The sequence below is a fragment of the Glycine soja genome, chromosome 2, assembly GCF_004193775.1.
Source record: "Glycine soja cultivar W05 chromosome 2, ASM419377v2, whole genome shotgun sequence".
NCBI classification, from domain to species: domain Eukaryota; kingdom Viridiplantae; phylum Streptophyta; class Magnoliopsida; order Fabales; family Fabaceae; genus Glycine; species Glycine soja.
The window spans coordinates 13,458,644-13,473,511 of record NC_041003.1 but is presented as its reverse complement, the minus strand read 5'-3'; the positions used below and the strand labels follow the sequence as shown (position 1 = coordinate 13,473,511).

General features: G+C 33.2%; 1 protein-coding gene and 1 pseudogene across 1 annotated transcript; both read left to right on the top strand.

The window, feature by feature from the left end:
- Window positions 1–10,664, top strand: part of LOC114388475 — a 34,361-nt pseudogene extending 23,697 nt beyond the window's left edge.
- LOC114372961 (phosphoenolpyruvate carboxylase 4-like) lies at window positions 8,629–14,333 on the top strand. Its single transcript, XM_028330532.1, has 10 exons — window positions 8,629–8,681; window positions 8,856–8,934; window positions 9,753–9,848; window positions 10,646–10,784; window positions 11,741–11,881; window positions 12,238–12,302; window positions 12,378–12,588; window positions 13,758–13,888; window positions 13,960–14,106; window positions 14,328–14,333. Exons 1-10 carry the CDS (start codon window positions 8,629–8,631, stop codon window positions 14,331–14,333), a joined length of 1,068 nt encoding a protein of 355 aa, XP_028186333.1.
- Window positions 14,334–14,868: the final 535 nt, after the last annotated feature.

Genomic DNA, 14,868 nt, shown 5'->3' with positions numbered 1-14,868 from the left:
CCTCGTATGGCGAGTCCGAGAGGAAGCCAAAAAAGATCCTAGAGCGGGAAAGCTTAGCCCCAACTGAGAAGGTCCCTTTAGGGTCACAACCAACCATGACAATGGAGCGTACTGCCTACAAGAGCTAGATGGCAAAGTAATTCCACGAACGTTGAATGCCACCCACCTGAAGTTCTACTTTAGCTGACCTACACTTTAAACCTAATGTTGTAGTCTTTTCCCTAATCAAGTCTTATGTCCCAAAAGTAGAAAAATCAAGGGTTTTGGTTTGAAGGGTTTTTAACGTGGCACATCTGGGGTAATGAAGGGGATTTGTACTTAATTAAATACATTGAATAAAATTTTGCATCACTTCCTTTTGACATGTCTCTTATCAAGACAAGAACATCCATAGTCGTACCTACAAGGCTCTTAAAACCCAAGGTCCGTCCTTGGGAAGCCCTCCTTCTAAGCATCACGACTCCAGTATATGTCACTCACGATGAGTGACATACATGCAAGAGCGTATACTATCATAACTCCAGTATATGTCACCCACGACGAGTGACATATATGCACGAGAATTTAGTTAAGCCTCTAGTGCATGCCTCCTACGACGAGTGACATGCACGTAACAACACGTTATTAAGTCTCCAGTACGCGCCACTTCGTAAGAGGCATATATGCAAGAGCATACTACTAAGTATCCAGTGTGTGTCACCCATGATGAGTGGCATACATGCAAGAGCATATTTTCATCGCGACTCCAGTATGTGCCACCCACAGCGAGTGACATACATGTAAGAGCGCATCACTGTGACTCCAGTACATGTCACCCACGGTGAGTGACATATGCCCACAAGCACTCTACCAAGTCTCCAGTGTGTGCCACTCACGGCAAGTGACATATATGCAGAAACATATCACCACGTCTTCAGTGCATACCACCCATGGCGAGTGATATGTATGCAATGTATGCAAGAGTACGGTGCTCAAAACCCAAGTCGGAAAATTCCCTGGTCAATCCTCCAAAGGGCTTGCGAAACCCAAGGTCCTCCTTTGGTGAGTCCCACTGATAGACACCACCGTGTCTCCAGTACCTGCCACTTTGTAAGAGGCGTGTATGTAAGAGCACAATACTTGCACTGCACGCAAGACTCATCAAACCCAACCTTCGCGCTTGCTGATCCATAAGGGTTTACAAAATCCAAGGCCCGTCCTTGGTAAGCCTCGACACAACTCCATGGAAGTACAAAACCCAGGGCAAACACGTCCTTGGTCCAAGGCTCGACAAACCCAAGATTCACCCTTGATGGGCCCTTTCCATTACTAAGTTCCATCTTCATAGGAACTCAAGGTACGCAAGGTTTACCCTTGACAATTTTTCCTATTCCTAACTTTCTTCCTTTTTAACTCTTTACTCTTATGCAATTATCTTTACTTTTTGTTATTGTTAAGTCAAAATATATTTTAAGACGAATCAAGACCCTTAATTATTTTGATTAGATGCAAATAAATACAAAGGTTAAAAGTTTTGTCTTATGTGATATCAGATTATGCTTCATGATCTTCTGTTTGATATTTCAGACGGAAGTATAAGTAAGTCATGATCTGATACAAAATTAAAGATGACATTTAAGATTTCATTTAGTACTTTGTGTCTGAGATTCGTTTCGCAGAAATTGTCTCACAAGACATTCTCTTAGGATTTGTCGAATCCTATGATTAATAAATGAAGTTCAAGTTCTAAAAGTTTTCAAACAACATCAAAAGATGTGTTTGAATTTGATCTTGTTTGAAAAACATATTCTATTTTTTAAAATATGTTTCCATCGTTTAAACTTGTTTTTGTGAAATTTTTTTATCTCTTTTAATCAAGTTATACTTCAAATGATTACTTTAGTTTTCAAAAAAAAGACTTAAGAAAATTCTAAAATTACAATTTAACCATTTTCTTATGATATTTCTATTTATAGTTACTTTTTTTAAGACTTTACTTTTGATCACTTAATCACATTGAAATTCATAGTCTATTAAATTTATTATTAAATAACCTAATTATTGCACAAGTTCTTGTAGAGACGACTCTACTTATCGCTATTGTTACCTCAGGGATTTAATACTCTTGCCAAAATTCCAATAACAAATTGGAAAAAAAAATACATAAAGCCTTTTTTAAGTTTGTGCGAGAAACATTGGCTGAAGACTTAACTTGATTTGTATAAATATATATTAAGATTTCCTTTCAATTTTACTCTCGTTCCTCAAGCTCCCAAGTCTCAAGCCATGGTTCTCTCCCATTTTAAATTCGAAACAAGCTCCTAGATTGGAATGCCAGTAGAAAAAAATGATTTAATCATGTTTTTTTAACTATGACCATGATCTTAAATGTACCAAAAAAATGTCCACAATGTCTTCTAATGAATTGACTTTAGAAGAAAACAATACTAGATTTATTCCATCCATTTAGACGAAATGATTGGACACATGATATTTTGAAGATAACGGATTTGATGTTCATGAATATAATGTTGAAACTTTTTGAGAGTAAAATTTATGATCTAACACTTGATATATATATATATATATATATATATATATATATATATATATATATATATATATATATAACCAAAATCCTGTTGTTTATATGTATAATAAAAACAACTTAATTACAATAATAAAAAAATTAAAAAATATTCATCAAATAATATAGTTATGTATAATGAAATGAATTTCGCCTCTTAATTTAATTTTTTTATTATATTCTTTCTTTGTCAAAAGTTAGACTTCAATGTTATTTAAATTTTTATATTAAAAAAATTGAATTATAATTATTTTTTTATTTTTACATTAATTTGTAACATAAAATAATTGATTGTTTTATTATTTAACTAAGGATCAGTTTGTTTAAACTTTAAAAAAATGTGAAATAAGTGTTTTTTTAAGAAACATATAAAGTTAACTTCTAAAAAATAAGTAGAAAATTATTATTTTTTAAACCAAAAGCAGTTTAAAACATCTCAAAATATAAAACAATCTATTTATTTTATTTAAAAAATATTTTTAATAAATAAGTTTGAATAAATGGAACGTAATTCAAACAATATCAGTATTGCTTCCGAATTAGACATTTTGCAAGTTTATGTGCATCCTGAATGCCGATTCAAACCATAATTGTTTTCATCACAATAAGTTAGACTAAACAAAAATTCCATACAAAAACATATTAAACCTAACCCAAACGTACGATTATCCAAGAATCCTCACAAAAAAAATCATACCAATTACCAGAATCAAATTGGAAATGGGTCGAAAGCTCCTTTGACCATTTTCTCAAGAGGCCCAACCAAAGGGTGTGGCAAATGATCCCACTCATACCAATCCCAACCATCACACTTGGTAGGTTCAAGATTTTGTGGAACTTGTTCTTCAACTAAATACATTTTAACACATAAGAGAAAGTGTGTATGAAGGAGTGTGTTAAAGAAAATGTTAGTAGCATTTCTCTTTTTTTTTTTTAACAATAAAAACAAGGCTAAAATATATTTTTTGTTCTTATAAATATCAAAATGTTCGGAATTTATCCTTGCAAAATTTTCAGTATGTTTTTCATCCTCACAAAATAGAAATGTGTTGTTTTTTTGGTTCGAAGCTAAGCTTGGACGAATCCGAACCTAGATATTTTAATTAATATATAATTAGAGTTATATTATTATTATTATTATTATTATTATTATTATTATTATTATTACCAAATACTCCAATATTTCTATGATAAAAGCAAATGCACTTTGACAATTAAAAAGTTACCTTTCTTATAAAATATGATTTTTCTATGAGTCTAGCATATTCTGATTAATATATAGGAAAAAATAAAAAAATATTAGTCAATTCAATTGAAAACTGATGAAAACCATAATTTTATTTTTTGGAAAACACATGAATTGTCCATGTCATTGGTCAAAAAAACCCAAGAAGAAAAAACTAAAAAAAAGAAATTGATGATGAACAAGTCAAGTCGGTTAAAAAAAATTAAATTGCCAGAAAAATGGTTACAAAAATTCATTTTAAATAATTTTTCATTTTGTTTACTATTTTACTTTATGAAACAATAATTGACTAATATTTTTTAATTTGAAAAACCGTCTTTAAAAGAAGGTGTTCAAGATGATTTTTATAGAATCTTCTTTGATTTGAAGCTTAACACACCGGTTTTTGCAAAACAATCTTTGGTTTAAAGCTAAGCACAACGGTTTTATCAAAAACCATCGTTGAGTTTACAACAATACCAATAAGAGGAAACATCTTATATGTGGAGTATTAAGGTTTAATCTAAAAAATTCACATGATTTATTAAAAAAATAACATGAATTTTTAAGTGGTTAATTGGTCACATGACATTAAATCTTGATCATTCATGTTTGATTAGACAGTCCAAATTTAATCTTCTAACCCTCATATAAGATACATTCCTCATATATCTATCTATAAATGGGGAATGTTAACATAGACCCACTTAAAAATTAGAAGGTCTATATTAGCATCTAGTATCCTTTCATTTGAACAAAAAAATCACTCTTAATTTAGATTAACATAAACTAAAGGACAATTATATATGTAAACTACTATATTTTTTAACGAGAAATGTTAGGGTCACACATTCTTTTGAACACACATTCTCTCATTTGTTGAAATTTATTTGAAATCACAAAATTCAGTGAGTCCCACATAGTATTCAATGACTTTCTCTCTCTTGATTTTGCAGTTTTCAATACATTTTAACACATTGGAGAAAAGTGTGTATGAAGGAGTGTGTTAAAGAGTATGTTAGTAGCATTACTCATTTTTTAACAATAAAAATAAGACTAAAATATATTTGTTGTTCTTATAAATGTCAAAATGTTTGGAATATATCTCTGTAAAAAATTTTGTATGTTTTTCGTTCTCACAAAATAGAAATGTGTTATTTTTTGGCCCGAAGTTAGGTTTGGACGAATCCGAACCTAAGTTTCTCATGTGTGTCCACTAAAAATTAGGCACTATCCTACTTTTTCTTTTTCTTTCCCTTTCTCTTTCTCTCTCTCTCTAATCCAACGATCCCAGCCTCTCTTCCTTCTCTTTCTCTACCCTTCGTCCTCTTTGTTTCTACTCCGAAGCCTTATTGCCCTTGTCCCTCCTCCTCTCACCTCCATGACAACCTCGATGACAAGTGGTTCGCCTTCCCCTCTTTCTCTCTCCCTCCAAATCTAGGACTCCGACGATGACTTCCTCCTCATCAAGTCGGCCCTTCCACCTCCTCTGTTGGCTCAACCCTGACACTGTGCACCACTGCCTCTTCCTCCGATGGATGCCTCTACATCGACAACCAGATCTGTGAGAGTGTAGGGTGGAGGCTTTGCGGGGGTGGACTTGCAATTTGTGAGCCTGAAGTTTGTCCCTATTGGAAGCTTCTTGATGATGCGTTGGGTGACTATGATGGTGTTGTCAGTGATTACATTGAACTTTGCCAGCAACACCGTTGTTCTAGCCACCAATTGGGCCCTCAATCTGAATCTCTTGCCTTGGACGTGTGTGGTGGTTGTTGTACAGCCACAAATTGTGATTTGATCTTTTAATTTTTATTTTGTAATTTATGATTGTTTTTAATCACCAAAAATTACATTTAAAATTTAACTAAAAAATGCCACTTAGGTTCAGATGTTCAAGCTTAAATTTTGACAAAAAAATAACATTTTGAATTTTTTTAAAATATATTCCAGTTTACTAATGTATATATACTTGTTTTTTTTTTAATATGAGTACGTTAACAAATTATACCTAGATATTATCTTAAAATAAACCAATAATATAGTTTATTAACACACTTAAAATACACCAATAATATACCTAGATATTTTAATTAATATATAATTAGAGTTATATTATTATTATTATTATTATTATTATTATTATTATTAAATACTCCAATATTTCTATGATAAAAGCAAATGCACTTTGATAATGAAAAATTACCTTTCTTATAAAATATGATTTTTCTATGAGTCTAGCATACTATGATTAATATATAAATTTTTTTAATTCATAAAAATCAAACTCGTTAAATAAGTTTATAACAATTCAGTGCTCAGTTGACTATGTTACACCATAAATTAATATTTTTCATGTATTCGAATTTTAAGCATATTAAAGTATAGACTTAATCCTTAGTTTAAATTAATATTATTAAAAGTATAGACTTAATCCTTAGTTTAAATTAATATTATAATAATAATATGATCCTAAAACATTGGAGAAAAGAATTGTTAATTTATGTATTAATCTATAAAGTGGATGGAAGTAAAACGTCACAATTTCACAACGGTCCCTTCCTCCGCGCCAGTTAGTTATTGTTTGCCACCTTATTATATGCCACCACTTTCTCCTCTACTCACTCCTTCAACCACACACACATTAACCCTCTCTCTCTCACTCTCTTTCTTCTTCTTCTTCTGTATTCGTTTTTTTTTTTGTGTGTGTTAAGTTTTTTGTTGTGTGTGTGTGGGAACATTACAATGACGGACATCACTGACGACATAGCGGAGGAAATCTCCTTCCAGGGCTTCGAAGATGACTGTAAATTGCTAGGGAACCTTCTCAACGACATTCTCCAGAGGGAGGCTGGCTCCACCTTCGTTGACAAGCTCGAAAAAATTCGAGTCCTTTCACAGGTTCTCATTTTTTCTTTTCTTTTTTCTTTTCACTTAAAATAATTGTTTTTGGGTTTTTAATCAATACCCCACTTTTTTTTTTTGGTGTTTTCTTTAATGGGTTTTGCTTCTTTACCTTTTCCTAGAATGATTGGAGTATGCTGTTAATGATTTTAACTTGATTTTGTGAATTTTCGGTGATGGGGTTCTAATTTCTTTTTTCTTGTTATCTTTGTTCTTGTCGTTGTGATTTCATCACTGTTTTATCAATTAGTCTTTGGTTTTGTTCGGTTGTGGAGAAAATGGGCGAAGGTTGAAACATGACATGCGTAATGCATTTAGACTTTCATGATGCATGCATGTGGGGTTCTTGTTTTATGCAAAGACTCAAATAATGACTGAGCTAAACCTCGTATGCTGGAAATTTAATTGCTTTTTTAGTTAGTTTTTGGGTTCCTCATGTTACGAATGGAATCTTCAATATTCCTTGTTCAGTTTGGAAATTCAATTGCTTTGTATCAGTTACAGTTTTTGCCTTTAGTGAATCATCATTTTGGTTCGTGAAAGTGTAATGCATTGTCACATAAATTCATCCTTGAAATTAAAGAAATTTCTAATAAGTCTCTAGAATTCATTAAGTCCTTAAACATAACTACTTATTGCCATTTTGGCCCCTAAACATTTATTAATATTATCATTAATTCACAATTTTCTTATATTTTTGGACTAATGTGATAGACAGATTGTATTTTCAGGAACTTATTTAAAATTTCCTTAGTTTTAGCTTTTAGCTAGGGACTATATGTAAGAACTAATGTAACAGACTCAAATGGTGGTTTACTCTTTTTTTTCCTAACAAGCAACAGTGCTAACTAGAAATGTAGCGTGTCATCCAATCATGAATTGCCATATAATTGAAAAATTGACCTTTATTCATGTGTGATTTCGTTGGTAATTGGTTAACAGTGTAACAATCTTTATCGCTGGGAGTTGAAAATTCCTTAAGAGTTTGTTTTGGTATTTAGAGTGCTTGTAATATGAGACAAGCGGGAATGGAGGACTTGGCTGAGATGCTAGAGAAGCAATTGGCTTCAGAGTTATCCAAGATGACGCTGGAAGAAGCTTTGCCCCTTGCTCGTGCCTTTAGCCATCATCTTACTTTGATGGGTATAGCTGAAACCCACCATAGGTATACATTCTTGTCTCCAACTATTGTTGTCTTTTTATTCCATTAGTTGATAATTTGTCTTGTCTTTATTTGGCTGAGCTCTGTGCAAAATTAAGCCGCAATCTCTCCAAAATAAGCCGAACCTTTGACTAATAACAACATTGAGGGAATACTATACTTCTTTAATCTAAGATTACCCCAGTATGATAGTCTTGAACAAGTTATGTTTTTGCAGGGTTCGTAAAGGAGGAAATATGGTTCTTGCTGCAAAATCTTGTGATGATATCTTTAACAACCTGTTTTTATAAGACAGTGTTCAAGCAGGTCTGTGGTTTTGTTCCTCATTTCTGGTTAATCTGCATAGTCTGAGACGTATAGATGAAAATAAGTATATGATCTTTCGTTGTCTATGCACTCTGCAAGCTGAGATTAAAGCATGTAATTATTTTCTTTCTTGACAATTATCTTGTTATTAATTTAGTGAAACATTATGTGTGTATTGCCAGGGATTTTAACAGAATCTGGTTCCAATTGCTATTGTCATTCAAAATCTAATTTCATTTATGTTGCCACAGGAGGTTGAAATTGTTCTCACTGCTCATCCCACTCAAATTAACCATCGTACCTTGCAATATAAACACCTTAAAATTGCTGTGAGTTGTTCTCTTTTCTGAATATATTAAATTACTGGAAGCTTGAGCCTTTAACTTTATGATATCATCTCTCAAATATTATGGAAGTGTGTTGTCTCTAACTACTTTTTCACCTTCAAGCAGCATCTTTTGGATTATAATGATTGACCTGATCTTAGCCCTGAAGATCGAGATATGTGGATTGAAGATCTGGTACCATTCTTGAACTATTTCCATTCTACTTAACCACCGGTGTTTGTACCCCAAAAGTAAAAAATCCACTAGTTTTTCAGTGTGGTAGATTATCTTTAAATGTGAATGGATAGTGGATTTCCTTTTTCTAACACACTTTATTTCTATTCTCATCAATCATATTGGCTTTTTTAGGTGGGAGAGAAAACTTCAATATGGCAGACAGATGAACTTAGGCGTTCAAAACCCACTCCAGTTGATGAAGCTAGGGCAGGTAAGCTGGTTGAGTATTATATGTTAGATATACTTTACCTCTTAGCTTTAGGCTTTTTAGTTGTTCCTAAGAATGGTCTATGGCCATTTTGACCAAGTGTTCAAGAGTTTTGTCCTTGTTATCCCCAAAGGCACCTACATGAACACATAATAAATCAATCTTTTAAGAGAGAATCCTTGACAATTTATATGTGTTAGGGTATTGAATATCCCTAACAGCAGAGAAAACAAGAGAAACAGAAAATAGAAGAATAAACGGAAAATACTGGGAGCAAACTGAATTTATTCAAGAAGGAAACCTTCTTCCAAGGGAAAACCCTTTACAATTTCTAATTCTTCTCTACCCCCTCCTCTAATGAGAATACTCTTATTTATAATATCCTAATCCAACTAATTGATAAAGATAGAATAATAAAGATAAAGATAGAATAATAAAGATAAAGATAGAATAATAAAGATAGATGGCCCTAAAGATTAAACTAATAACTAATTCGATCCTATCTCCCGTGTAGGGGCTTTCTTCCTTCTAGAATAGACCCTCCAGATAACTGGTCTATATTGAGATCTAACAATATGTCATCTCTTGCATGATTTGATTCACTGTTAAAAAAAAAAGAAGTGGAAGAATCCCTTGGTTTATTTATTTTTCAATTCTCCCAGTATTGAATATTGTGGAGGAGTCACTCTGAAAAGCTGTTCCTCATTATTTACGTCGAGTTAGCAGCGCTTTAAAGAAGGTTTGTCATCTTTAATTTATGTCAATTAACTTGTACATTCTTTCTCTTTAAGATTTTCAGTGCAATTTATCTTTCCTTGCAGCACACAGGAAAACCACTTCCATTGACTTGCACTCCAATAAAATTTGGATCTTGGATGGGAGGTGATAGAGACGGAAACCCAAATGTGACAGCAAAGGTAGCATCTTCAAATATCCATTCATGCTGCCTGTACTTTTACTATGTGATTTCATTTTCTCAAATAACTACATGATTCTTTTTCAACACGTGAGAAGTTTTCTAGTAGTGGAAGCATAGTTGAATCTGTAATATCATTATATTATTGACAACCTGAAGATGTCCAGTATTACTGCCTGTCATTTTGGAAAGTGCAAGTTTAATGATGATTGAACTGGGAAAACTGCAGACAAAAATAAATGAGCTTTTAACATGCAAAATATTTGTTTGAATAATCTTCTTGGAACTTTTCCAATATTGTACTTTTTAGTCAAATTTTATATTGTCTCAGGCTAGGATAAAAGAGGTGGGTAATTTTGGGCAGTTGATAGCCAATGTAAAATTACATTGAATGTATTTTAGACATGAATAGCCTGAGAATTTGGTTTTTAACTGAACCCAGTAACATTGTGTGATCCATGTAGCTAACATCACTATTGTTGTTATTGTTCTTTAGATATGGACAGAAAAATGGCTTTTAAAGAAAAATTGGTTTCTGATATTAACTGATCCGTGTTTGACTCCATCAGGTGTGGGATAAAGCTTGATTGTGGTCGGTGTTGATGTTACTACAGTTGAAGGATGTGCTTTGCTGTTTCAATTACTAAAGTTTGTAGCGTGTAATTCAAACATTACGAATAAATTACAAGAAATTTTTTTTCTTACCTAGGAGTGGGATTTTCTTGAAGAATATTTGCGTTTGATTTGACCCTGTTATTCAAATCTGATTGTGTAATTGGTTTTCGTTTTGTTCTTCAGGTCACAAAAGATGTTTCACTTCTGTCAAGATGGATGGCGATTGACCTCTACATTCGGGAAGTGGATGGCCTAAGATTTGAGCTATCCATGAACCAGTGCAGTGATAAGTTGTCAGAACTGGCACATGAAATTCTAAAAGGTTTGTCTGTTTAGTTTTGTGTTTGTTGATATCTTCCAAATGCTAATGGGCATAGCAGTCATCTTTGTTTTATATCATGTGACCTCTGGATACTGTTTGTCAAGAAGTAACACTAGTTCATGTGCACAGGCAAATTGAACCACTTAAAGATAGTATAGTTTTTTATTTTTTTTCTTTATTGTGTTAGATTATCATGTGAATTTGATGGTCCTTTTGAAACCCTTAATATTACCGTGTAATATTTTGAATGATGATATTATGCTCTATCTATTTATCCTTGAGGCTTTGGTCATTCATTTAATCCCTCTTTGGTCTTCTTTTATGCATTACTTCTTTGGTGCATCAAGGCATTGTCCTCTTGGCTTGGAAATTCCTTTAAAAATTATCCTGACGTATCTCTTTTGTGGCCTTACTAATAACTCAAACTTATCAAAATACGCCTGTGTTTTGCTCTTTTACTTTTCTCTTGTTTCCGTAGACATCAACCTGTCAACTTTTACCTCCAATCCACTTTGTCAAATCTTTTCCAATTGAATGATATGAGATTGACAATAGTTGCATACGTGTGGTAAAAGCTTTGAGGTCTTTTTTATATGTTTCCTCGGAATGTTTTTGCAAAAGGTTTCATATGATGAGGCAACAAAATCTGCTTTTTCAAATGGAAAGTTTTCTTCCGGCATGAAAATAGTTTGTAGATACTACAAAGTATTTTAAACCTTGGTGTGAGTTAGACTAATATAGATACACTATAGTATTTGATGATACACTGCAAGTGAAATGGTCATCCATTTATTGTTCTATTAATGCACTCACAATGTCTTTACATGATTAGCTGAAGATTTTTCTATATGATTTGTTCTTCTAGACTACGCCTTGTCACTGTTATATCCTCAAAGATATCTTTGATACTCTTTCAATCCACTTTTAAGACTTGATGATCACTTCTTTCTCTTCAGAAGGTAATGATGAGGAGGATCACCATGAGCACTGGAATGGATCTATGAGTAGAAGTCAGTCAAAACATCCTAATCAACAAGCTTCACCACTTCCGACTAAACTTCCAGCTGGAGCTCATATACCCTCTTGTGCTTGGCCTGGTACGTATAATTTTTCAAAAAATTGCTGTCTGGTTTTTTGTTTGCATATCCTGTTTTTAACTGGCATGTTCTTTTCTTCTGTAACTGCAAAAAAATATTTACTTGTTGAGTGGCTTCTAACTTTAATAATCTTTAACAATTTTTAATTAAGGAATGATGCCCATTGCTGATTGCATGAACAAATGAATTGGAATCCTTCCAATCCTTTGAATAACTTCTCATGCTATCATGCATGAGGAATATAGTGCAATTTTATTCATATGCCGACATATATAAATTCTTGACCCAATCAAGTATGTTATTAACTTATTATCTATTAGTATGAAGTTCTGGTTTGAATGTTACATTTCATGTAGAAGAGGGTGGATCTGAGTATCCCAGACACATGCCAGGAGCTGATCACAAGCAACCCAATCACAAGGTAGATCAATTCAGTAGATTTCCAAATTTTCCATTGAATCCTAGATAATACATGTGTACATATATTCACTGATAGGGTGGTGAGACTTCAAGTTCAACTGAGAGCAATGGTGGCAGTCAAAATGTCCGTTCGTCAATACCAATTTTACCAAATTCCAGTTCTTCATTAGTTTCAATGACATACTCTCCTTCTTTCAACTCTAGTCAACTTGTTGCTCAGAGGAAACTGTTTGCAGAATCCCAAATAGGAAGGACCAGTTTTCAGAGGCTTTTGGAGCCAAACTCAGGTTCCTGGAATTGCTCCTTATAGAGTTGTCCTTGAATATATAAAAGATAAGGTATTACTTCTGGTTTACTTCAACAATGCTTCAAAATTGGTTGCATGGACACATGTATTCAGTTTCTGCTGTTTTATTTTGTACAAAACTATGCTGCTTATGTCTTAGGAGTTTTTAGCTTTATAACCTGGCAGGCATGTACTAAATGTGCCCGTGTAGACTGTAGTTTGCAAATGAAATAAATGATATTGCATAACTTTTTGTTTGTTTGTTTGGGTTGGTAGAAACTACATTTTGGTTTAGAAGTGAAGTTCCACGGCAAATAATTTGGAAATATTGGGAGTCCAAAATATTTTCCCGTAAATGGACAATCTAAAACCATATTTTTTTTTATCTTATCTTTATTTATGTTGTTGGCTTGATTTTTCCTTTAGGGAGAAAGACGTGGTTATGAAATTAAGTCAGCAGAACCACTAAGGATTGATATTATTGTAGAAAACGTTGTGGCAAATAAAGCTCTATGAGATTGATTTCAGCATATATTGATATTTTCTGTATTATTTGTAGATAAAGAGTGAAGGACTTTTGAACTTGAGCCTTGGCACTACGGATTTGAAATTCAATTGCAAAATGTCTTTGTGTAGAATGACAGATAGCAGACACATGGATCATTAATTTATATGCATTATTAGGAACGTTCCTGGATATGATGAAATCATATTGCTTTTTGGTCAAAGACTGTTAAATGTACTAATCTTGAGATCAATCCTATTTGCTTTGTTCCACGGCTTTCACAGTGAAGATGATTATATAGATAGAACCATATATACGTTAGGATATGCATAGTATGAAAAATATATTTTCCTAGTTTTGATTTGAATATTGTCTGTGGAGGATTTGTATCCTGGGGTGCCATTAAAACTAAATCACATCTACATTTTTATTGAATATGCAGATTTTATATATTGTCTTAATAACCGGTAATATTATCTTTCGTTCCATGTGTTTAGCTTCTGAGAACTCGTAGACGGTTGGAGATTCTTATCGACATGGTCCATCTAAACATGATCCTATGGATTATTATGAAACAAAATATCAGCTTTTGGAACCTCTTCTCCTTTGTTATGAATCTTTGGTATTCTTTCTTTTCTACCCTTTTACCCTCTAATATTGTGCAGAATTATCATTTAGCTCTACATTTCTCCAGCAATTATGTGGATCTGGGGTGCTAGCTGATGGTCGACTAGCTGATCTGATTCGAAGAGTTGCTACTTTTGGCATGGTGTTAATGAAGCTTGACTTGCGTCAGGTATGTTTCAAAGTTTTTTGTTCATTATTGTTTGGATAATCAGTTGTGGCCTGAAACTAGCAGTGTGACAGGAATCAAGCAGACATGCTGAAACCATTGATGTAATTACAAGGTATTTGGATATGGGCACGTACAGTGAATGGGATGAAGAAAAGAAACTGGACTTCTTAACTAGAGAGTTGAAAGGGAAGAGACCACTGGTTCCTCCCAGTATAGAGGTGAGATTGTTATACATAGCAAAGCTTTACAAGCTCTATATCCAGTAGGATGGTAAAACTTTTCATTTTAAGAAAAGGAAAGAAGTTGATATTTAAATTATTTTGAGCTTCTTTTCATTTTTCAATATTATTGATTGAAGTTTGAGAGTTTATTTTGCATAACTTTAGTCTACAACTTTGACTGGTTACATTACCTATAACTTGCTTTTTGTTCTTTTTAGGTTTAAAGTTAAACTCTAGATCTATGAACTTAGTTTATGGTGTAAACCAAGGCTAGTACACTACACTTTGAGGAAGTTCAAAGCCAGCTAAAAGTCAATTCAAACTTTGATACAAATTTACCCAAAATAAGGACTGAAACTCCTTCTGTAACTGCCTATATCAGTAAATATTACAAACATCAACTGGTTCAATTAATCATACATATCTTTTTCCAAATTTCAATTAAGCTCATACCCCTTATCAAAATATCTAGAACAGAACATGCGACTGAAACTGTGTATTAGCACTTCAACATTCCTCCTTGATACGTAAACAGAGCTTCCAAGGAGTGGTTGATTTTCTTGCTCAAGAGTTGTTCAACCAGAATGCATCTATCATACTACACACCTACATGATCACTTTACAAAAAAAGATGAGAGAGAAAGAGAGAGAGAGAGGGAGAGAGACAGAGAGAGGGCGCGAGAGAAGGAGAGTGACAGACAGAGACAGAAGAAATGAGAGATGGAGCGAAACAGACACGGCGAGGACGAGTGTGAAGCA

Coding starts and splice junctions, on each gene's coding strand:
- LOC114372961 (XM_028330532.1), top strand. CDS start 8,629: ATGATTGACCTGATCTTAGCCCTGAAGATCGAGATATGTGGATTGAAG. Junction 8,682..8,855: donor ATATGTGGATTGAAGATCTG/GTACCATTCTTG, acceptor TGGCTTTTTTAG/GTGGGAGAGAAAACTTCAAT. Junction 12,303..12,377: donor ACAAGCAACCCAATCACAAG/GTAGATCAATTC, acceptor ATTCACTGATAG/GGTGGTGAGACTTCAAGTTC.